This window comes from Stomoxys calcitrans, chromosome 1 (assembly GCF_963082655.1).
Source record: "Stomoxys calcitrans chromosome 1, idStoCalc2.1, whole genome shotgun sequence".
Taxonomy (NCBI): Eukaryota; Metazoa; Arthropoda; class Insecta; order Diptera; family Muscidae; genus Stomoxys; species Stomoxys calcitrans.
Window position 1 is genome coordinate 268,882,499 of NC_081552.1, and position 22,835 is coordinate 268,905,333.

The following is a 22,835-nucleotide window of genomic DNA, read 5'->3' on the forward strand; positions in this document are numbered from 1 at the left end:
GGACGTGATCCGATACAGGGACGTGGCCAGGATTTTTTCCAAAATCGAAAATTTCCAAAATTCTTGTTACTGTAAAATCGGTAAGTATACCTTAATTTTTTTTTTTAAATTGTGGTAGCTATTGGGTGCAGGAACTGGCGCATTGGCATTGACATCTGGTCATAATGTCAAAGCTGAATTTTACACTGATTGCCAACACAGTGCAAATATATTTTGGAAGTTGTATTAATGGCTTCGACAACAGCAAAAGCTCTTGCTGCTGCCCCGTGTGCCTAGGTTCGCATTAACGTCAAAAAATACCCAAGAAGAGAACTGCCTTTGAAAAATTTTAACTCGAGGTAGGAAAGAGGTATCGTAATGAAATTTAGATTGGCGTAAAGTAGACGACTGAAACCAGTTACAACAATTTTTCCCGTCATGTTAGTACTAAATAGTACCAATTACAGCACTTGAGTACTTTTTATTCCACTCCTGGTACGATTTCAACATTTCATATTTGGTACAACTTATTGTATATTTCTCAAGGCATCCAACATTTTTAGAAAATTTTTATACCCTCCACCATAGAATGGGGCTGTACTAATTTTGTCATTCTGCTTGTAACACCTCGAAATATGCGTCTGAGACCCCATAAAGTCATGTCATTTTAAGTCGATCTAGCCATTTCCGTCCGTCTGTCTGTCGAAAGCACGGTAACTTTCGACTATTTTAGTACCACCTCTCTGATCTGTTCTTGTTTTCAAATTTCCCTTTCACCCCTTAAAGCAACATGTATCATACTCCTAAAATTATTTTTAAAAGCTTCTTGATGAACCTTTATTTCATTTTGGATAAAAAAAAAAAAAATACATTAACCAATAAATACTACGAAACTACTGTACTGTACTGTTAATCACAAGACTGCTGTTGTTGTGGTTCTTCTCTTGTGATCTTCTTGGAAGGGAAATTACTCAAATATTTGATCCATTCCGCAAAATCTACTTCATGATATGTTTCTTTTTGTTTAAGTATTACATTTTGCAACATTAGTATATGCTTTAAATCGTTGCGATATATCGAGATGATAGTCTCATCTATGCATATGTCGGCAAGAGATATCTTTACTTTTGGCTTTGACATGCGAACAGTCATTTTCAGCTGATTCTCTAACTGATCTATATCTTTGGCCATTTTCTTTAGGACCAAAACGCCACTGCCATGAGTCGGCCAGCGATGCACGGAATCAGTAGTAGTGGAAAGGTGAGATATCTTGGCATAATCTGCAATAACATGAAGAAATGTTTTCGATCCATGCCATTCACAATATTGGCGAAGGGCGTCCAAGAGCAGCTGCAGATATTGTTCACGTGATATGTCTTCATCGGGTTTGGAGAGCTCACTGAGAGGTTTGTATTTCATCCAACGTTTTTTGGCGATATCAACAGCGATTTTTTGTGGCGTCAATGGTTCGGTGTTTGTAAACAAAACATTGTCGATGAATTCGTAACGTACATAGGGAATACGCAAAAGATTTATGGTCTCCATGTACTTTGATATTTGTTCACGGTTGTGAGCTAAAAGATAAATATGATTTAAATTTGTGTTCTCCTCTGCTACATAACAGATATATTACATTTAAAAATTTTAAAAAATTCTTTTATTAAGGTTTTAGTTTGTTCACCCAGGGACGGATATTTTACTCCAATTGCTGTATTCTCCATATCTGCCGTATTACTAGCTACCATTAGCAATGATATATAGCGCTACAAGGAAAATGTTATCATTAAATGAATGGCTGCAAAACATTGTATATACAAATACCTCTAAAACGGACAATCGCTGTTTACACAATCCCTTGTTGGCTGCCTCACTATAGACACTAAAGATACGTCTTGCTACTCTAGTCATTCTTGTGTATTGCGTTAACTCGCACAATACTACAATTAGAGGGCGATTGTCGTTTGAAAAAATCCATTCTTTGGTTTTCTTAAAATGGTGTAACATCCACATGGCCAGATCGTATTCCAGAATTTCCAACAATAGCCTTAAACACACGAAGATTCTTTCAATTTTCTGTGCTGTAGGTAGGGCATTGAATGTTTGTTTTTGCCTCTCTCTTTCTTCGTACTCGTTTTGATTCCAATATTCAGTACAAACACTCAAGTCCATCGAATGTTCCGGAGATGTAATCTGAGTTAAACTGGAATCGTTTTCTAAAGCTTCGCTGTTCGATAACACGTCGGCCTCCACATTCTTTAGGACGTCTTCCAATAAATCCAAAATTATGTCAAATATTTTCGTAGACTTTGATAGAAGCTCGTCCTTTTTTACATTGCCAAGTTTGGCTTGATCGAGACCGTACTCCAGGAAGCCCACATAGTAAGTTCGTAGTTTATGCCAACAAGGAGGAAATGTGCGGACGATCATGGAGAACAATCCAATAGACTTGTGGTAAGATTGCTCGAATATGGCAATATTCTCTCGTTTGTTATTGAAGTTAATGCTCTGAAAAGATATCATGCAATAAAATGCTTACTTTATATCACCAGAACTTACCAGAACTAATTCAATCAGTTTTGTGAATATACCCTTTCCAGGAAACTCCCCACGATGAACCATATCTGTAGTTGAATTAATGAACGACACGTAGCGATACTGCTGCAATGCACTTCTTAGACTATGCGCTTGCGTAGGTATGGGGGCTTCCGGCAAATCGGAGAGATAGTGATGTCGATGACAGTGAGCTAAGTCATCAAGACAACGCGGAAGAAAATCCAACCTCAACCGTTCTCCAATATTAAGGTAGAGATTTGATATAACTGCCAAAAGTTGTTCTGGCATGTAACTGTTGCTGCCACTTTCCTCAGTATCCTCTGATTTTTTTTCTTGAGATTTCAATGAAAAACTTGGATTCTTTCCTGGGATCGTTTGGGAGATTTTACCTTCCTCGGCAGTGTTTTCAGCTTTGGGTTGTTCATCTACGTTGCGAGTTACGTTGCTATCTATATCAATTTGTGGTTTTTGCATTGATTCCATTTTAAAGGCTTCTTCATTTTGTGCAGGAACATGTTGATTATTTTCAAAGTCACTGGTTTGTTGCTGCTCCCCCGATGCGCCTTCATCCAATTTGTGTTTTTTAGTTGGGATGTCTTCTACCATTTGGTCTTCGAAAACAGGTGGAATCTCCATTTTATTATCCATATTAGAAACTCCTTCTTCATTTTTCAAATCTTCAGCCATGGCAATGGAATCTTCGGGGGTAGAATCCATAATACATTTGATTTTTTGTTAAAAATGTTGCTTGCAAAGTATTTTGCGATATCGTATGATTTCCAATCCAACTTTTTATCGATTTACTTGTATTGGGTATACTAACAATAAAAACCTAGGATATCCACTTATACCCAAGATTCGGTAAACAGGAAAAATTATAAATAATAATAATAAAGGAAAAAAATAATTTTAGTTTACAGACACGAACGGGGTTTGTTTATTTTGACCAAAACCCGCTAGGATCTAAAATGTAGATTTTCGACTCTTCTTCTTCTTGGTTTGATATGCTGTGCATATGAAAGAATTCATAAACGGTGATGCCACCTTTCCTGGGATTAATATTCGGGGATTATTGAAAATTTTCGGGTTTGATGTGGAAGATTTGTTGATTGTTGAAAAAGTAATTTTTTGGAACGCTTATAATATTTACAAACTACCATGTACCGATTGCAGTCGTCCTCCTGCAATATTTCCAGACAGCCAATTCTACTTGCCCAGTCAATCAAGAGGTCTCTGGCGTCCAATTCATGTTGGGGCCAGATTCAAATGTGAGGTCGTCTATGGACTGAATAGACCCACACTCACATAAGTCGGTGTCGACTATGTTAATTCTTTTCAGGTGCTCCTTAGCTAGTGTATGTCCAAATCTGCGCCTACAAATAAGTTTTATTACATCCGTTGGCAATTTCCGATCTTTAAAATCCCGTTTAAACTGCTCAATAAATCCGAATTTAAGGCTTTCATCAGCTGGTTAATCGAGCCATCAAATCCGGATTTAAAGAGCAGCGTAAACGGGGTTTAAACCACGGCTTAGTATTCACTGTACGGCATAGAGAGTAGAGACACAGATATATTCATTTACAGGAAGTGGCAGTTGCCCAACAACAAAATATTGAGTGCACTATCTGTCAAAATCAGTGATTAGTGCATCTCTGACTTTGAGTATGTTACTAGGTCGCGCCATTTATCGTTTTCTGTGTGTAGTTATAGTTCTTAACTATAATACACACACACAACCAAAATTCTTTGACAGATAGTGTACTACGCGAGAAAAAATTGTACTCAGCTGCTTACTGTACACTACCTGGTAATAACGGCATGGCAGAGCCTGCGACTGTGAACGCTGTTGTCCCATTTCTGTTGCCATCGACAGATAATATCACCGGATGGTCCGGCATATCCTCATGATTCACTGCAACGTACTCATTTCCTGGTATACTCATATGACTGGGTATCCACAGGATATGTATCATTTAGCCAGCAACGACCAATTGGTTTTATAGGTATTTTATCGACCAACTGTGTGGATGTGTTTTGTTGTTTCCAAATGAATCCAGGGTCGATAATACTGACTGAGATAATTGTTTATTTGCCCACTAAGCGGATGTATATTTTGTAACATCGTAAAATTCTAAGACGATTTTTGTTCAAGACGATTTTTGTTGTTGGGCAGCTGCCACTACCTGAAAATTAATATGTCTTGAGTATTTTACCTGGTAGTTTTGTCATGGTCAGTACCATGACAACTACAATTTTTTGTCAATTCGTACAGGCAAAATTGAACGATCCGTCGTTAAATTCGACAGTCCAATAAATTGTCTACTTGGTTTCCAAATGTGGCTGCCCCATTAGTTCGTAATTGACGTTTGCAACTCCTCTCATCGTTCATTCTCCCGCCATTTACGACGTCGGCCAAGTAAAAAAGACTTTTTCATTTACAATTAGTTAATTGCCAGGTTTTATCCATTTTTATTCAAGCATTTTACTAGGCAAGTTTTATTAATGAAGTTGCATTGAAACTGGAAGAGAAATGTAAGTGTTCGCAAGCATGCCGATGTGGGATATGTGTATGTAGATCTGCAGCATGTAAATTTCTATACTGTTTTTGCCTTTTTCATGATCGGCTAAATATTTGATCCTTTGGTTCATTTGTGTACTTTAATCTCTGTTCGGATGTTTTTTCTCTTACGAAAATAAATTGTGTTAAAGACTTGAGTTGAAAAAATTCCTTGTACCGTAACATTTCTGAAGAGTAATGACAGAGTTGAAAACATCGTCATCTTATTCAATTGAAAGCGAACTCAAATCGTTGGAAATTCCCACTTCGAGACCAGCAGAAGATGACACAAGTGGGAATGGCCTTGGCGGGATTATTCCTGTAGTGGTGTCCTACCCACGCATTGATTCGAAGTTAATACTCCAGAACATGGAAGAGGTGCTACACACTGTAAAACAACAACATAAAGAGAAACACAGACGTAAAAAAGAACTAAAAAAATTGGCAATGATTGAAGCAGCAAACAACTCAAGCAATAGCATGGAAGGAAAAGAGGAGGAGGCCATATCGAAAGCAAGTAACGGCGAGCGAAAGCATAAACATAGGGAAAAGGAAAAACGTCATTCAAAGAAGCGACCGCTTCAGGAGAAGGCTACTTTGGAAAATGGAAAAATATTGCAGGAAAGTCCTATAAAATCGGGGACTATACTACAGCATTTTCAAAGAACCCCAAAAAAGGAGGTTACTACTATCGAATGCCCGGACGAAAGCGATGATATTTCTGTTGTTCAATCCATCATTGATACTGAGAACAGTGATAAAATTCTTAAACCACGTCCAAAGGTCACTAATGCCTTTGAGGTAATGATGAATGCACGCAACAAAACAATAGGTTCTAATACGCCTGGCAAAGACTCGCCGTCTCCAGTCGCCGATAAAGAGACCAAAGAAGCTAATGTGAAAAGGAAATTAAAACTTCAAGAATGGGCCGAGCAAAAAGGTGCCGCTAAGAGGAAATTAGATGAAGAAGCTCGTGCAGCCTACGTCGATGACCAGTTAGAGCAACGTGCCAAACGGTAAGAAAAATGCGAACAAACTTGGTGTCACAATTTTTCAAATAATTCGTTTTTAGATTTAAAAAAATGCTAGTCAGCGGCAGCAGTCCCAAGTCATTGCCTAAACGGAAGCAAGAGGGAAAGCAGCGAAAGCAAAGGAGGAAAAGCAGTGACCAAAAAATTGCAAAGCAAGAAATGGAAATCGAAACCAAGAAACGTTCGAAAGGCCGTGCAAGGCGTTTGAGTTCCATGGACTCGTTGGATTCGGTTGAAATTTGCAGACCTGCAGTTGACGAAGAAACTGCCGAGTTTCTTGCAAAGCTAAATTCGCCAACAAAAAAGCGAGACAGCCTCTTGGGATACTTTCCAAAGAAGGAATCCCCTAAAGAAGTTGCAGCCAAGCAAAGCCTTGAGTTGAGAAAAGCAAATGATAACACTTTAAAACAAGTCGAAACTCCTCGAGATAGATCCAAAAAGCCAACGTTAGTCGAAACTTGTAATGAAACCCCATCCTCTAGCACGGCGAGTGGGCCGAAGACAAAGAATGAAATCGGTACACCTAGTGGAAGGCCTAGGCGCTCCTGCGTTGGGAAAACTCGTTACGATTTCGACTTAGACGACAGTCCTTCGAAGGAAGCTAAATCTTCAAAAAGCACACCTGTACGAAAAACTGCAACTCGCAATAACGTCGCAAAGCAAGCAAATGAAGAAGACTCCATTGACGTAATAGTTCTGGATGATAGTTCCAATTTGGTTACCTCTCCCGGAAACATAACGCAACAGGGAACACCAAAAAAACTTGCTCCGCTTTTTGTGCGCTCTGTACCAAAGCCTAGCCCCGATCCAGAAATCTTAAAAGCTCGCAAAGCTTTTTTACAATCGGGTGTGCCCGAAAAATTACGTTTAGAACAAGAGAAACAAAAACAGCATGAACTCAACTACGAAGAATCTATCGAGATATTCCCCAGAATATCGCACGTTAAACAACTCAGCGAAGAAGAAAACTCCACGTTGCTAGAAGTAATGCCTTGTTCATATAAGCTACATTCAGAAGAAACTTACCTTAGAACGCCTTCTCCCCCGTCACGCAGGGGCAAAGCGAAGCTCAATAAGCGAGCATATCAAATTGGCACATTGTCCGATTGCATTACCAATCATTTTCAGGTGAGTTATTGTCTTCACATATATATTTTCCAGCTATTGCTAATAAATTTCCCCAGATACAGCAAAATGTGAAAAATACCTTCAGTATGGAAAACATGACACTACCCACATTGGCCAATAAAAGAGCCATTATTAAAAACTGGAAAGCGGAGTTTGAGCGATTCCCTACATTTAAGTGTTACAACCAGATGCGTGAGAAATACAGATACTTTAGCCAGTCTGATTCGGCACAAGACACTGAACAAGTGTCGGAATCATTTGTGGTTACAAGGCGTACACGAAGGTCACTGGAATTACAGAGGAACAACAAAGAACACGAGAACCCAGACGAGGAATATAAGCCACCAGCGACAGCTCCCAATGGAGAATTGCTGTTCAGTGAAAAATATAAACCACTTCTATTTGAACAGGTCTTGGTAAATTTGAATCCGGTCAACCAATTGAAGGAATTTCTTTCCAACTGGTCAAATGGATGTGCAGGAAGCGCGAGAAATTCCCAAAATTTGGATGACAGCATGGATTTCAATGATTCATCATGTAGCAATCAGGGACCTTCGTGTAACACCGTTGTGCTTTTGGGGCCTGTATCGTCTGGAAAAACCAATGCTGTCTTCGCATTGGCTAACGAAATGAATTTTAACGTTTTGGAAATAAATGCAGGCATGAAGCGAACGGGGAAAAAGCTGATGCAAGAATTGCAGGAGGCAACCCAATCGCATCAAATACGAAAGGATGCAGCATCAGCTACTGGTTCGACGCAAAAGAAAAATCTACTGAAAATGTCTCTAAACGGACTTAAGTCGCAGATGATGCGTCAGAATTCGTCAAATTCGAATAACACAGATTCGCCTGGAAGCGATTCGAGCAATAGCGAATTGTCTCAGACAACACGAAAATGTTTGATTTTAATAGAAGATGCAGATATTATATTCGAACAAACCGATGCAGGCTTTACAGATGCCATATACACATTGGCGGCTAGTTCAAAGAGGCCAGTAATTGTGGTGGCCTCAAATCCAAACTGTAGCCATTTGCAGCGTCTAATGGCTCAAAACACGATACATTTCACATCGCCAAATGTTCTGAACATTTCAAAATTTTTGTCCGTCTTGTCTCTAATAGAAAATTGTCCTGTTCTCTTGGACGATATTATATCTCTATATCTCTTCAATAATCGTGATTTGAGGAAAACTCTGCTTGAGTTGCAATTTTTCATACAAAGTGGAGGTGACCGGCAGAGACAATTGGCAAAATCAAATGGCGAACTAAAGCAAAAAAAGGAACAATCGAAAAATAATGCATCTTATTTTGCTTCACCACGCAAACGGGTCTTTTCAGTGGAACAAGAACAAGCCGAAAACAATCAAGACAACAATTTAAACATTGATACCAAAACGCAGTCCGACAAAGCCAGTGATGGTGTTTATATGCATCGTTCATTGTTTGAGTTTTACACGGTGTGTCAAAACTCCAAGCATCGTGTACCGTTTCCTGTGGACTTCCGTACCTTTGCAATCAATCTTAACGATATATTCGGTGTGTCGCGAAAATTGTTGGCCGAAAGTGTCAACCACAAAGCATCTTCTCCCAAAGGCACTTGTGTGAAACGTAGATCAAAATCGCCCAAAAAGCAGTGGCTGTCTAGCGCAATGAAAATTCCACCAAGTCCCTTGGAAAACCTATGTTCGTTCTATGAAAATCTTTCAATTGCTTCCATGCTGGACACCGAGAAGGCAGATAATTTACAGGCCGCATCATTGTCCGTGCAACATCGAACATGTGCTGTGGACCGTTTAAATCCCAACATTTCCGAGGATATATCGCACACCCTATTGGAAAGGGCAATAGATGTGAATTTGAATGCCGACTTTTGTCCATACAATCTCTTTGAGACACCAAAAACAATGTAAGTATTTTTGTTTTGTTTTATTTTTTTTAACTAACACATTTCCAGAATGCAAAAGGCTTATAACAATAGATACAATTCCGCCTAAGCATTGTAGACGCCGAGCCTAACTATTTTATTTTTTTGCAGTTTGTCGCTCTGCAACGAATTGGGCACAATGCAACTGCGTTCCAAACGAGCGCGCAACTTGGACTATGAGCCCAGCTTACGCACCATATGCCGTAGTGAAAAAATTCGATCTACCCAAGAGAGACGTTCTACGCGATTTTACCACTACCTTAGAACGTATGCGGTAAACGTTTGCAATTTCTCAACGACAAATTTCGATCAGGCATGTGAGGTATTGCAATCGTCCAATGAACTACAACATGAGACGAATTCCCAAACAAACTCCGATACAACATAACGAAAAGCTGCATTCAAATTAATGGAGTTCTGTTGTAAGTTGTGTATGTAAGTTAGTTGCACATTTATTTTATTTGAGCATAAATATTTATAATGTAAATAGGAATAAAGCTAAAATAATTTTGTATTTTTTTTTCTTCTATATTTCTAAAGTAATTACATAAATTATAAAAAAAGTATATATTCATTTATTCTTTTCCATGTTCACTTAAATAGTACGAGCGCATACAATAAATAAAAAGAAAACTAGTTAGATATTGGTAATTACAATTTAGTTTCAATAATTGCTTAATACAGATTTCTATGCTACATTTGACAAAGCTAGAAGCAAAAGAAGAATTTCATCCGCTTCTTTTGTCTCTGGCAGTTCTGCTCTGTTGTTGACTGAGTGTGCGTTTTACTTTCTGTCGTCACTGTTTGGCACTGTTGAGAACACTGCAAATAATGAACACAATTAAATACTTTCTAATTCTAATTTCGACCAAACATTTTTAAGTAAGACTAAGTAAGACGGGGTTATAAAATGTAAAACCTGTTGCCCCAAACAAGTTCCATTTACTTTGCCTTGGAAATCATTTATCGCGAGCCTTTTCAATTTCTAGATTTTCACGTTTTCCTCGTACTAAATGATAAAGTCACTCTGGTATGCACTGCCCTTTCTTCGCAGAAGTTGCCCAATTGTCTTCTAGTGGATTTGCACCCATCGACCATATGTCAGATTGATTAAACTGATAAACAAAATGAAAAAAGTGTAGTGTTTCTATTTCAAATTGGCGCGTTTCTTCCTAATCCGGCAACAGTTTTTCTCTATCGGCTCTTGTTTTTGAGATGCAGCTCTTAGGCCCATAATTTAAGATATTAACTCAGATTCTCGTATTTTTGGGCACTACACAATCTGGTGTGTTCATTGTGTTCACTTTCACTTCTGCCCACAAATCAATTTGTTATTATCATGCAAACAGAAAGTCCAAGTTAATTATATGTTGTTGTTGTAGCCACATTGCATGTGGAGGAGGCGATCCTCGTCAAACTCCTAAAGATGAGTAAGTTCGTTTCGGTCCATAGGACCGATCGCTGCGGCAACGTAACGGCCATTGGTTATTAAAGGCGCCACAAAAACTCGCCTTGTCATATCGAGCAACATAGGCACTCTGTATTTAAGCTAGAGCCAGTGCCCTTCCGGCCTCTAAATGAGACAGTCCACTCGATATCGCTGATTGTCTGCGACTGCAATTGCAGCTACTCCGTATACAAAGCATCCCACTATCCGCAACCTGTGGACGAGCCCGGTAGCTCTCAGCTGAGCTTGTCGTGATAACTATATTTGACCATCGCACAAATCGGAGCTCAAAGTTCCAGCCTGTGTGGCCTTTTTTGGTTTTATTTAAGAAATCTCATGATGAAAATTTGGGAAATATTGAAACGTTATTACCGTTGTTGTTGTTGTAGCAATGTTTTATACACTAAGACAACAGCACTTGCCGATGAAGAACTCCATCAGGTCCATCCGGTGCGTACAACCGGCTGCCATGGGATTAACGTGATAACATTTTAGGGGAAATGTTGTTTTTGTTGTTTTTTTACATGAATTTACTAAGAAGATGTTGTGTGCTTGATCTTAATACTTTTGATATGTTTTTGGTGAATGTATGCTTGAAATATATTGGGTTGCCCAAAAAGTAATTGCGGATTTTTTAAAAGAATGTAAATGCAAAAATGCAATAAAACTTAGAATGAACTTTAATCAAATATACTTTTTTTACACTTTTTTTCTAAAGCAAGCTAAAAGTAACAGCTGATAACTGACAGAAGAAAGAATGTAATTACAAAGTCACAAGCTGTGAAAAAATTTTTCAACGCCGACGATATGAAAAATCCGCAATTACTTTTTGGGCAACCCAATATTATGCCGTAAAATCCGTAGCACCCATGATAGGCGATTTGAATAGCAAATCATTTTTTGATAAGAATTTTTACATAGAAAAGAGTGAACAGGTGGCGTATGACGTATGGCGTATAAGGTCATAATAAGCAAAAAGTCGCCATATTCACGCACGATTGCTGCTGCATCAGAGATTCTCTCCAAATCTTGGGAGTTACAACCTTTAAGACATCTCTTCTTCCACTGAGCCATAACCGTGGACATACGGGTTGCATTGGGATTGGGCAACCCATGTATTGCAATCTGCCAACTGACAGCTCTATCCTAAAGCTTGATATTTTTGAGGGTATAGGTACTCAGAACGTTTTGACATACGAGCGCTCTTTGTGTTGTTTACAGTAACTTAAAAGATGCATCTCGTCGAAAAAAATTGAATTAAATCGTGAACATTTTTGTCGATTATTTTTTACAACTTTCGACGTGGATTAACTCAACAACTGTGCATCGATGAACTTAATTAAATTTTTGGCGATGAAGCTCCATCAAAGACCAGTGTTTATCGATTGTATGGTGAATTCAACCGAGGTTGTAGTTCACTCCAAGACGAATTTCAAAATCAGTTGTTGTTCCAAAAACCATTGATGCTGTGCGCCAACTGATATTTTAAGATGGTCATGTGCCCTATCGTGATATTGAGACAATCTTAGGCATTCACGTTCGACTGTCGAAAAAATTTGTTCGCGTTAGATCCCACACAATTTTTCAATCGCTCAAAAAAGGCTCGTGTCGATTGATCGAATGAAATAATGAAATGCTTCTACAATTTGTTCAAACTCATGCAAAAGTGTATAGATATTAATGGAAAATATTTTGAAAAATAATAAAGCTATTATCGATGATTAATATTTGTTTTTGTGTTCTCTAATCCCGAAATATAAATGGCAACCCTCATACGGCCAGCGCACAGTGGCGCTGTTCTCGTTTGGGAAGGGGGCGGCACCTAGACACCGATCCTGAAAAAAGATAACACTTTCTGCTCTACTTTCAAATGCATTTCGTGTGAGTCCTATATTGTATTTCTGGTCTTTATGCCTGTTTTTAAGGAGTTGTTGGAGAATGGCGGCCCCTAGATAATTTGACACAAATTTTAATACCATTTTAATACGTATTTTACTCTCCAATCATTTTTAATACGGGTGTTTAAAGGGGGTTTAGGGTGTGAACGGCTGACTAAATACTTGGACCCAATTTTTAATATCAAATTCGTACTCTACACCCAAATACCTTTCATTTGAGTTCGCTATTGTCCCGATTGGCCCACTTCTGTTTTTGGGTGTTGCCTTTGGGGTAAGGAATTTAAAAAAAAAATATATTTAATCTCTTACTCCTTCTAGATTAACCTACACAATCTGAGAAAATTTCAAGAAAATCGGTATAACCGTTTTTGAGTCTATACTGAGCAAACAAATTTACAAACCAGCTCCTAATTCCCTTTTATTTAAATCTCACACTGTCCTATATGTTTGTTTGGTTGCAGGGCCGACACTTGGGTCCAAAATTGTTTTGGCATTCTCTTCTCCAATACCTTACTCCATTTTATGGCGATGGATACAACGGAAATTAACTAAGTATTTAAAAATATTTCCGTTGAAAGCTATAAGCCTTTATTCGATCAACACTAAAATGATTTACACCATTCGCTGCATATTCGTTGCCTTTGAGAGGGTTAGGTGAGGTAAACAAAAGACATGCAATACGATGCACGGCTTTCATCATATTCTCTTTCTACAAATAATGTTGAGCAAAGAGCGTAAGATAATCTTTCTATCTTTCTAATCTTTCTTACGCTCTTTGGTGTTGAGTGCTGTTGTTTTGAAATGATGTGTGGTGGCGACAAAATGCATTATTTTTACGAATGGATTCATAGGAAATGAAAATGAGATTCAAAATGTTGTCACAAAGCAAATAATGTGCAAAATGTATTTAACCGGAGACCAAACGACATACGCCATCTGACAGACAGAAATTACACTAAACGAGAAACTGTGCTAACCGTGTTATTTGTATTTTTTTTTTTTGCATTGGCATTGGTGCTTCTTATTGTATTTGAGAGAGAGTAAAAGAGTATTTGAGAATTTTGCATTGATGGAGACGTCAAAGATGTTATTTGAAAATTAACCTGATTTCATATAAATTGCACATACATGCAGAAATGAAAGACCAAAGCTTTAACCTATGTAAGTGCATTGAAAATTGAAGAGGAAGCAAAGAAGATCGCGGGCTTAGAAATCTATTTGAATTCGGCTGGTAAAACAAACGTTCTATGATATCTAACTAAACCAGTAAGGAAGTTAATAGATGAAGACCCAACACACTGCAACAACAACAAATCTCTTTTGTGTGTAGATGAGTATATCAAACAGTTAAAAAGGGGTCTCACTTCAAATTTTTCAGGAAAAAGAGCATAAGCTCCGTTATCAAGTGTAACTGGTAACTTGAGGGATCGCTTCCATATTTCGTAAAAAATGTGGCTTTTGTGCGTTCAATGCTATCAATTAAAAAAAGGGGTTATATGGCAGCTGCGTACAAATATGGAGCGATCTGATCCATACCCAGATGTTGTCCATGCATCTCACTGTAATGCCGAAAATGGATAGGCATTAAACCGTTAAATTGTTGTCTATTGAAATCAGGTCAAAAATGCGACTTTTATGAACTGAAGATTTCTTATCGAGAGATCGGTATAAAAGCTGCTATATCAAGATATAGACCATGTTTGAACTTTAGACTGTGGAGTGGAGACTGACATTTCTAGATTGCCTTAAATATATAATGACGATCTATATACACTTTGTAGGGTTGAAAATGTATAATTTTATGTCTTGCAAGTGGAATGGCAAAATGTCCTAATCTCCAATGGTGGGTATAAAAACAAATAACGCGTTCTTGGCGTGTAAAACATTTGGTAGGTTTTGGTGGCAACACTGGTGGTGACGTCAGAATGCATTATTTTTACGAATGGATAAATAGGAAATGAAAATGACATTCAAACCGTTGTCACAAGCATATAATGTGCAAAATGTTTATAACCGGGGACCAAACAACACACGCCATCTGACAGACAAAAATTATACTAAACTTAAAACTGATGCTAACCGTGTTATTTGTATTTTTTCGCATTGGCATTGCTATTTCTTCAATTTTGCATTGATAAATCACTCAGCAACAACAACAAATCACTCAGTTAACAACTCGCTGCCACAACAACAACAACTATTGTGTGTAGATGGGTATATCACACCATTTGGCGGCTAGTACTAAAGAAGGTTAAGGTTAAATCACGAAGTTTGCCTAGTATATAATACAAAACACATTCGTCTTATTTCAGGGCTATGTTTTGGTCCAACTCTCTTTGATTCCTAAGGCATTTCAAAGCTTAAGAGTGGGTAAAGTCAAGAAATACTTACCTCATTGTCAACTACACCGATCTTATATAATTTCATATCATGTATAGCATCAATGGAATGTCCAACATCATTAAAGGCTTTTGTTGCATCTTTTCCTGCGTATTCTAGAATTAAGTCTTCGCCGCCGGGATGCTGGTAAGAGCAAAATGAATATCTTTGTTAACTATACGTTGGTCATTTTAAACACTTGTGGGAGTAAAACATACTTCTTTAATAAATTTGGTTACATCATACACAATGCCCTTCACAATAATCCACACTGGTTTTCCATTTCGCCCGTTATTTTCTTTTATTTCGCACAGTGTGTAATTTTGAGTCATTTCTTCTAGGTGTTTTTATAGTGAATCTCCACAGAATGAGCCGACCTTCACGAGTTGAAGAGACTACGATTAATAATGGAGCGACACTGCCAAGTAGGGTTTTTATTTGCATTTCGAATAGAGATAAAGATCCGTATGCGTGCCTTTGTCGTGTGGGGTAAATTTTTGGTTATTGATTCGTTTCTCGTATCGTTGTGGCATTTTATCATAAGACGCTGCCGCGTGTCTGTCGGGTGCTTTTGCTTTTATTTATTTTGGGAGAACAAAAATATTGACTTTTAATTTGTAAACCTTTGAAGAGATCCACACATGCCTTGATAAAGGCTTGATTATAAAAACTAATTACAAGCCATGACGCAAAAGTGAGTTGCATGGGGCATCGCCTCAATTTGATATAAAATTCAAATTCAGATACTTAGATCTGCCAAACTTAAATTGTGAGTAGATGTGAGAGAGTAGTAGCTATCTCCATTGACAAAATTAGTTGTAAGTTAAACACTTTTTTCTAAGTGCCATCGCATTGTTTTGGTTTTTAAACTCTACTAAAAATGAATTTGTATGAAATACCCCTTCACCTGCTTGTTGAATGAAATCAAACGAATTTAGATTTTTTTTTTGGTTAAGATCCTACATTCTTTGCTCTTTCCACAACTAAACACCCAGCCTATGTGTGTTCAAAGATAAGAGTTACGTGAGAATCTCTGCATTGTCTGATAATTATTCAATTCAACATATTTGGTATTTGTTTTTTAATTTAATCGATGTGTTATTATTTATAAATGGACGAGGGAAATATTTGAATAGATAATAACGCCCGCTTGCATGTGATACCATGCGGAGATTGATTTTTCTTATGCCGTTGCAAACTTTCAAAGGCCAACCCAAAGAAACATGTACTCTTTTAGAGGTAGCCATTTTTTTCTATTTTTAATTAATCATATTTTTGGGTTTGCTACTAAAAATAGAAAAATTTAAAGCTCAATTAAGTAAGAATGTAAAATGTTCGGCCTAGCCGAACTTTCGATACCCATCACCATAGATACGTATGCATATTCCGAATCTTAATCAAGCTATCAGCTAATCCGGATCAGTTATTAGTGCCTTTGAGTTAAAGAATCGGTCTGTATGACAGCTATATTTGAAGATTTAGTGCGTTACGTTAGAGTGGCAGTCTTTTAAACTGATTCGTTCAAACAATTTTCGCCCATTGTGGAACGACAGTAGAGGTAGACCAAAACCTAAGGTGGGATGTAAATACAAAACCCACGCACTGGTTGTTGGTGTTGTGGCAGTGTGTTGTACACTGAAGCGGCAGCCCTTGATGATAGCGGACCCCATCGGGTCAATCCGGTACGTACAACCGGCACCCATGGGATTGGCCGCGCATAATCCCAGCACGCAATCAACTCGACTACAGCACGCAATCAACCACTCTACAGTTTCAGTAAACTGGCATACAAAATATATGTCTTTTATAAGCTCATTAGCCGAACCGGGCCCGCTCCGCAGCGCCTTCTTTAACTCTCTAATAACATTTTAGGGTGACTACACTTCGCCCTGAATGTGAATATCGAATTCGTTCCACTGTGGCCTATGTCCGCTTATGATGCTAAACGCCTGCGTTCGAATCCTGGCGAGAACATCGGACAAAATTTAAAACGGTGCTTATCCCCTTTTAATGCTGGTGATATTTGCGAGGTATCACGCCATGCGTGGTCATGTAAAAAATTCTCCCCAAAGAGGTGTCGCTAACTGCGGCACGCTGTTCGGACTCGGCTTTAAGAAAAGGTCCCTCACCATTGTTAAACTCGACTTACATCGGAAAGCACACATTGATGTGTGAGAAGTTTGCCTCTGCTCCCTGTTCCTGGGCAAATTTTTACTCTACTCCCAAATGCCTTTCTTTTGAGTCGTATATTACCGTATTGGTAAATATTTCCGGTTTGGGGGGTATTTCGGGGGTGGTAACTTGGTCATTAAAGTAAATATAAGATTCGTGCTTTACTTTAAAGAATATTTTATGTGAGCCCCATAATGGCGTGATCGGTAAATAAGTTGGTGGGTTGGATCCCAAGGTCTTTGCCCCGAAAATGAATATCAATTTTCCGAAAATCAATCAAGTTCCAACCCAAATAGCTTTTATATAAAAGGGAGGTATTTTGGGATGGGGCGGCTCTCCAAACACATGACTCTATATTGTCGCGAATGGTCTATGTATCCATTTGGCGGGTTTTGGGCGGCCCCCAAGGTTAACGACCCCAACAATAGAAACCATGTTTTGTTTTTGGTGACTGTGAGAGAGTTTGGCTCCAAAATTACCCAAATTTACCAAATTTAAGCGTGAGGTTCAACGCTACAAGAGAGAACCTCTAGATCAAGTGGCATATCAAGCAGGTCTAGACAAAATTCAGCAGTTGCTGTAAACAGCTATCGGGTGAATGAAGTCCTTCGAGAACGACCGCCTCCCATTGCACCTGAAAAAATTGATCTCCCCCGGCAAACCAGAGTAGTTCTCCTACTCCTACAGAGCAAGCATTGGTGCCGACGTGCAAGATGTATGTCCTGATCGTGACCAAGGACTACACAATACACGTCACCTGTTTAACTGCCCAGCCAGACCCACTCGTACCCAGATCCCTCTGAACACACCCCATCTTAGTCGCAGAGTTCCTGGAACTTGACACTCAACAGAATCAAGCAGACAAAAGATAGAACACAACAAACTGCTACAAAAACATATGGGAGCTATATCAAGATATAGATTGGTATTCGTTATCTCTGCCACCTTAGACAAAAAAATAATCTGTACCAACTCAATACCTTGACTTTGTAAGATTACAGCACAACACACAAGTTGAAATATTGAAGTCCGATTTGTGTGGTGTTCATCGCGGCAACGGTTCTTGGAAAAATATTGAGTGTCTATGATGCTCGATACGGCAAGGCGTGTTATTACCGCCTTAAAACAATCAATGGCCACTCTGTCCCCGCGGCGATCCGTACTTGGGACCGGAACGAGCTTGTTCACCTACAGGAGCTTGACAAGGATCGCCGCCTCCACATGAAAATGTGTCTACAACAACAACAACAGCGTAATTACAAGAGACGGCCACGGTTACACCTTACGACGATCAAAATTTTGTACGCGTTAATTCTCATGGGGCCGGAAATTTTTCGGGTGTGTTCAGCGGTTTCATTTTCATCTTTCTCTTCTAATTAACTTTTTGTTATCACTTAAACAAAAAGGCAACATTAATTATTTGTGGTATGTACTTCTTAAGCTTTAGTTGGGAAAGCTTGTGATGAAAATTTGACACTTTATTACCGTGATAACAACAAATTGATCTGAGGGGAAAAGTGAAACTGAACCGCAGAGCTCACCTGAGTATTGCGATCTGTTGCAAACGCAACGATACAATCAATATACCCCATCCTTTGGTGGTGTATGTATGACAACAGGAAGCCTTAGTTGTTTACTCTGCCATATATTAACGTATGCGTCGTAGTATGAGTCAATGATCTTTAAATAGAGTTTTGGTTGAAAAGAATAATGACGACCTTGCCTTGAAGTTTGTTTAGTATCTGATAGAAGTCATGACTGTGCGTTCAATTCTAATGAAATAACTCTGCATAGATAAAATTGATTCTTTTTTTTACAGTGTCTAGCAAAATTGCACAAGTCAAGCATGTCCGCCTACGACGCTGAACTCCTGGCGCGAACATTTCCAAGGACTACATTCACCCGGTAGCCATTTACTACATGAATGTTGTTTAGACCTGCTTGATATGCCGCTTGATCTAGAGGTTCTCTTTTGTAGCGCAGAACCTCACGCTCAAGATCATGTAGATCTACCTTAAGGCTTCTGGACGGTGGATATCTATCCACAAGATGATGATTTGGATGGTCTCTGCGATAACAGCCCAAAAGGTATTGCTTAGACAGCATATAGTTATGTCTTCGCACTGGTAGGATCTTTGTCTCCTGATGGAGGAGAACTGGGGAGACAGCCCGTCGCAGTTCGGAGGGCGGCATTCTGACAGATCTGAATATTATTCCACTGTGTGTCACAAAGTTGACGAGACCACGCTGCATAACTTACCACAGCGTTGTACGTGGTGAATAGCTTCGTTCGATTTATTTCGAACAGTCTCAGAGATCGCACTATTCTACTCGATGGGTTCTCATCCAGTGAGCATAAATTGACCGTAGGTATACCTCAGGACTCTGTTCTTTCTCCTTCTCTTTTTCTTATTTTCATCAACGATCTGTTGGGTCAGACATCGAATCCGATCTTCTCATTTTGCGGATGACAGTAATTTCTGCCATTCGTACTCATTCGACCATAGGCCGAATCTTCGAGAGATTGAGGACAAGAGGCGGGTTATGGATGATACACTCTGCCAGGATTTGCTGGCCATTTCTGAGTGGGGTCGAATGAATCGAGTAGATTTTAATGCACGAAAGACTCAGCGCTGCTTGTTATCACACAAACGATTCGCTGATCCATTACAATTATCTTTGTCTATCAACGGTGTAGATGTTGAGCAATCAGAAGCTCTTGATGTTCTTGGCATGAAAATACAAAGTGATGTTCGTTGGTCTAGACATGTATTTGAAGTATCGAAAGAACCATTCAAGTGTTTAGGCTTGCTTAAACGATGTAAGAATTACTTCACTCCATCTGATCTTCTTAACATCTACACCACTTTCATAAGGCCGAAAATGGAGTACAACTCACAGGTATGGGCTGGAGCTTCAAAATCATCCCTGGAGCTACTGGACCGTGTACAGAGGAAAGCGACGGCGTTGATTGGGGTCAGTGGGGTATCCAACTCTGTTGCCTCCCTTCATCATCGTCGCAATGTGGGTTGTTTGGCGCTGTTCTATCGGTATTTTCATGGTGTGTGCTCGTCTGATATTCCTCTTCTTATTCCTGATGTATGTCAGGGATACCAGACATTCGATGAACTCACTCCCGTTTGTAATTCATTGGTCAGCGGACTTTGATGTTGAGTATGTTACTAGTTCGCGCCATTTTCGTTGTCTGTGTGTGTATGGTTCTTAACTAGAATGCACACACACACACAACTAAAACTCGTTGACAGATAGTGCACTTTGCGAGAAAAAATTGTACTCAGCTGCTTACGGTACACTACCTGGTAATTTTGTAATGTGTCATATACAGACAAGCCCCCTTAAATTGAGGCATTGGAAGGCAACATTGAACCATTTATTCGTGAGATACCGGCCGAAATGTTGGAAAGAGTATGCCAAAATTGGACTAAGCGGATGGACCATTTGAGGCGCAGTCATGGTCAACTCTTGCATAAAATAATTAAGATTTCATGCATTTTTTAAATTTTATGTGTTTGTGATGGCTTTCACACAAGTGTCTATACCCTAAATGCTGTTACTACATTCTTTTTTAGGGAAAATTTTCCGAAAATTGTTCTTTCGGTGGTTTGACAAGGTTGATTTATTTCTGGGGTTCTTTGGCCAAAATGTTGCCATTTACATATAAAAAAATAATATGGCATCAAACAATTTATCAGCTGCTTACGAGCATGTATACACACAAATGTAAGTGTATGTAACGTGGTCGTACTGAAATTCATGTATGTTTTTGTAATTTCAACCATAACCCACACCTTCGTAATTAATATGTAATGAAACACAAAACAATTTAAAAAGAGACAAATGCAGAATTTATTTGTAAAAATAATTAGATTTTGTAGTAGTAGGCACAACTTTCCAAAAGCCTTTGTCAGCATCTTCCACTTTTATCCAAATATTGTTGTTGTAACTGCAAAACCAAGAGCGCAACACATTCTTTCACAAACGTTATAATTTCGTACAGAGTAACCCTGCAAACATTTTCTATCGTGCTAGTCACTAAATCTGCACTCAAGGAAGTTGAAAACAATCTCAGGCGATATCATTTTTTACACTAATTAATGTCTCGGTACGGGAGAAAACGTGCCAATTGGCGATATATACCCATGAGTGACTAATTAGGGACTAAAAAAGTTTAAAATTTAATTATCAACGAAAAACATTAGGCAAAAAAATATTTATTTTTATTAATGGCGTTGATAATCGAATTTTAAACTTTTTTTAGTCCCTAATTAGTCACTCATGGGTATATATCGCCAAGTGGCACGTTTTCTTCCGTACCGAGACACTAATTAGTGTAAAAATGATATCGCCTGAAATTGTTTTCAACAACTTCCTTGAGGGTAGATTTAGTGACTCGCACGATAGAAAATGTTTGCAGGGATGTGAGCAACATCACTAACACTAACAAACACCCATTTACAATTAGAAGTTTGACGATCGCGTTTATTTTGCGTAAGAAAATGACTTGTTGCACTTGTTTCCCTAGATGAAAAAACAAGTTATAACGAAACAAACACATTTCGGCAAATTTTTCCGTTTATTTTTTTTATATGGAGTTTCAACGCGAAAAACGAATATTGTATCGGCCTTAAATGGTCATTGCAATGTGAACAAGTAGTTTGCCTCTCAATTGTATTCATTCCCTCCAAACATTTTCTATCGTGCGAGTCACTAAATCTGCACTCAAAGAAGTTGAAAACAATCTCAGGCGATATCATTTTTTACTCTAATTAGTGTCTCGGTACGGGAGAAAACGTGCCACTTGGCGATATATACCCATGAGTGACTAAATAGGCACTAAAAAAAGTGTAAAATTCGATTACCAACGTCATTTATAAAAATAAATTTTTATTTGCCAAATGTTTTTTTTACCTTTTAGAGTGAGGCTTATTTTTATTTCTCTTTCAAATTTATTTCTTTTCCAAATCAGGATTAATAATCGAAGATTTTATTTGCAATGATTTTCCCTGACTGGGATTTGAACAGCCAACCTTACGATTGTGAGGCGTATGCTATCCCTCTGTGCTACCGGCCTTTCTTCATTACAGAAGGCTAAGTTAACATACATTCTCTTGTTTGGGATTTTTTGAGTTAGCGTCCAAAACAACAACAAAAAATCTATTTTTAAATTTGCAGCAATAACAGTTGATTATGAGAAACTAATTAGCGAAACATGAATGATAGAATTCCGACACTAATGTATTTTGTTGTTGTAAACCTTGAAATCTCTACAAACTATCATCCAAAAGGACCTAAAAAGTGACTATTCTGGGAGGGAGTGAGAAAGTCACTTCCAAATGTTTGGAGGGTTTATCTATCTATGCTAGCATGTACATTGGTTGTTATTCGTCAAACTATATCGGCTAGCTCTTACGCTGGTGTATGCGTCGACGAAATCTTTTACCTGCAATGAATTGGATTGAATTTTTGGACAAAACGGTTTCGTCTTAAGAGCATGGGAAAGAATTAACGAAGTTTGGAAGAAGATGCAATGATCTGATTTTGTAACGAAAAGGAAGAGGATAAATCACGAGGGGCAGTGTGGACTGACAAAATCATTAGCAACTGTAGTCAAGACCTAAGCGCAATAAATCTTAAATCGATTTTGAATCAGGACTGTTTGTTGGGAGTTTTTACTAAAAGAAAGTTTGATGTTTGGTGAGAACATCTGTGTTCCTTTGTGATTACGCAGGAAATAAAACAACAAATG

The 22,835-nt window shown here is 38.5% G+C and overlaps 3 protein-coding genes across 4 annotated transcripts; 1 reads left to right on the top strand and 2 right to left on the bottom strand.

The window, feature by feature from the left end:
• Positions 1-788: 788 nt before the first annotated feature.
• On the bottom strand, positions 789-3,497 carry LOC106089798 (uncharacterized). Its single transcript, XM_013255791.2, has 4 exons — positions 2,536-3,497; positions 1,801-2,484; positions 1,613-1,742; positions 789-1,553 (listed from the first exon to the last, which is right to left on the bottom strand). The coding sequence occupies exons 1-4, from the start codon at positions 3,247-3,249 to the stop codon at positions 889-891; spliced, it is 2,193 nt and encodes a 730-aa protein (XP_013111245.2). The 5' UTR covers positions 3,250-3,497; the 3' UTR covers positions 789-888.
• Positions 3,498-4,936: 1,439 nt separating this feature from the next.
• On the top strand, positions 4,937-9,738 carry LOC106090438 (enhanced level of genomic instability 1). 2 transcript variants are annotated; one of them, XM_013256613.2, is made up of 5 exons: positions 4,937-5,064; positions 5,242-6,105; positions 6,162-7,248; positions 7,305-9,154; positions 9,284-9,738. In XM_013256613.2, the coding sequence occupies exons 2-5, from the start codon at positions 5,288-5,290 to the stop codon at positions 9,558-9,560; spliced, it is 4,032 nt and encodes a 1,343-aa protein (XP_013112067.1). In that variant the 5' UTR covers positions 4,937-5,064; positions 5,242-5,287; the 3' UTR covers positions 9,561-9,738. The 2 variants fall into 2 exon arrangements, with proteins under 2 accessions (XP_013112067.1, XP_059216161.1); XM_059360178.1 differs by having other exon boundaries at positions 4,937-6,105.
• Positions 9,739-9,748: 10 nt separating this feature from the next.
• LOC106090447 (cytochrome b5) lies at positions 9,749-15,409 on the bottom strand. Its single transcript, XM_013256625.2, has 3 exons — positions 15,115-15,409; positions 14,909-15,040; positions 9,749-9,994 (listed from the first exon to the last, which is right to left on the bottom strand). Exons 1-3 carry the CDS (start codon positions 15,226-15,228, stop codon positions 9,881-9,883), a joined length of 360 nt encoding a protein of 119 aa, XP_013112079.1. The 5' UTR covers positions 15,229-15,409; the 3' UTR covers positions 9,749-9,880.
• Positions 15,410-22,835: the final 7,426 nt, after the last annotated feature.

Bases quoted from the DNA above. Each gene is read 5' to 3' on its own strand.
- LOC106089798 (XM_013255791.2), bottom strand. From the start codon at position 3,249: ATGGATTCTACCCCCGAAGATTCCATTGCCATGGCTGAAGATTTGAAA. The intron at 1,743-1,800 runs GTATTTGTATAT...TTTTCCTTGTAG, and splicing joins AGCGATTGTCCGTTTTAGAG to CGCTATATATCATTGCTAAT. The intron at 1,554-1,612 runs GTAATATATCTG...TTTATCTTTTAG, and splicing joins ATTTTTTAAAATTTTTAAAT to CTCACAACCGTGAACAAATA.
- LOC106090438 (XM_059360178.1), top strand. From the start codon at position 5,288: ATGACAGAGTTGAAAACATCGTCATCTTATTCAATTGAAAGCGAACTC. The intron at 6,106-6,161 runs GTAAGAAAAATG...ATTCGTTTTTAG, and splicing joins TTAGAGCAACGTGCCAAACG to ATTTAAAAAAATGCTAGTCA. The intron at 9,155-9,283 runs GTAAGTATTTTT...ATTTTTTTGCAG, and splicing joins TTTGAGACACCAAAAACAAT to TTTGTCGCTCTGCAACGAAT.
- LOC106090447 (XM_013256625.2), bottom strand. From the start codon at position 15,228: ATGACTCAAAATTACACACTGTGCGAAATAAAAGAAAATAACGGGCGA. The intron at 15,041-15,114 runs GTATGTTTTACT...TGCTCTTACCAG, and splicing joins TAACCAAATTTATTAAAGAA to CATCCCGGCGGCGAAGACTT. The intron at 9,995-14,908 runs GTAAGTATTTCT...CATTATTTGCAG, and splicing joins TCGGTGTAGTTGACAATGAG to TGTTCTCAACAGTGCCAAAC.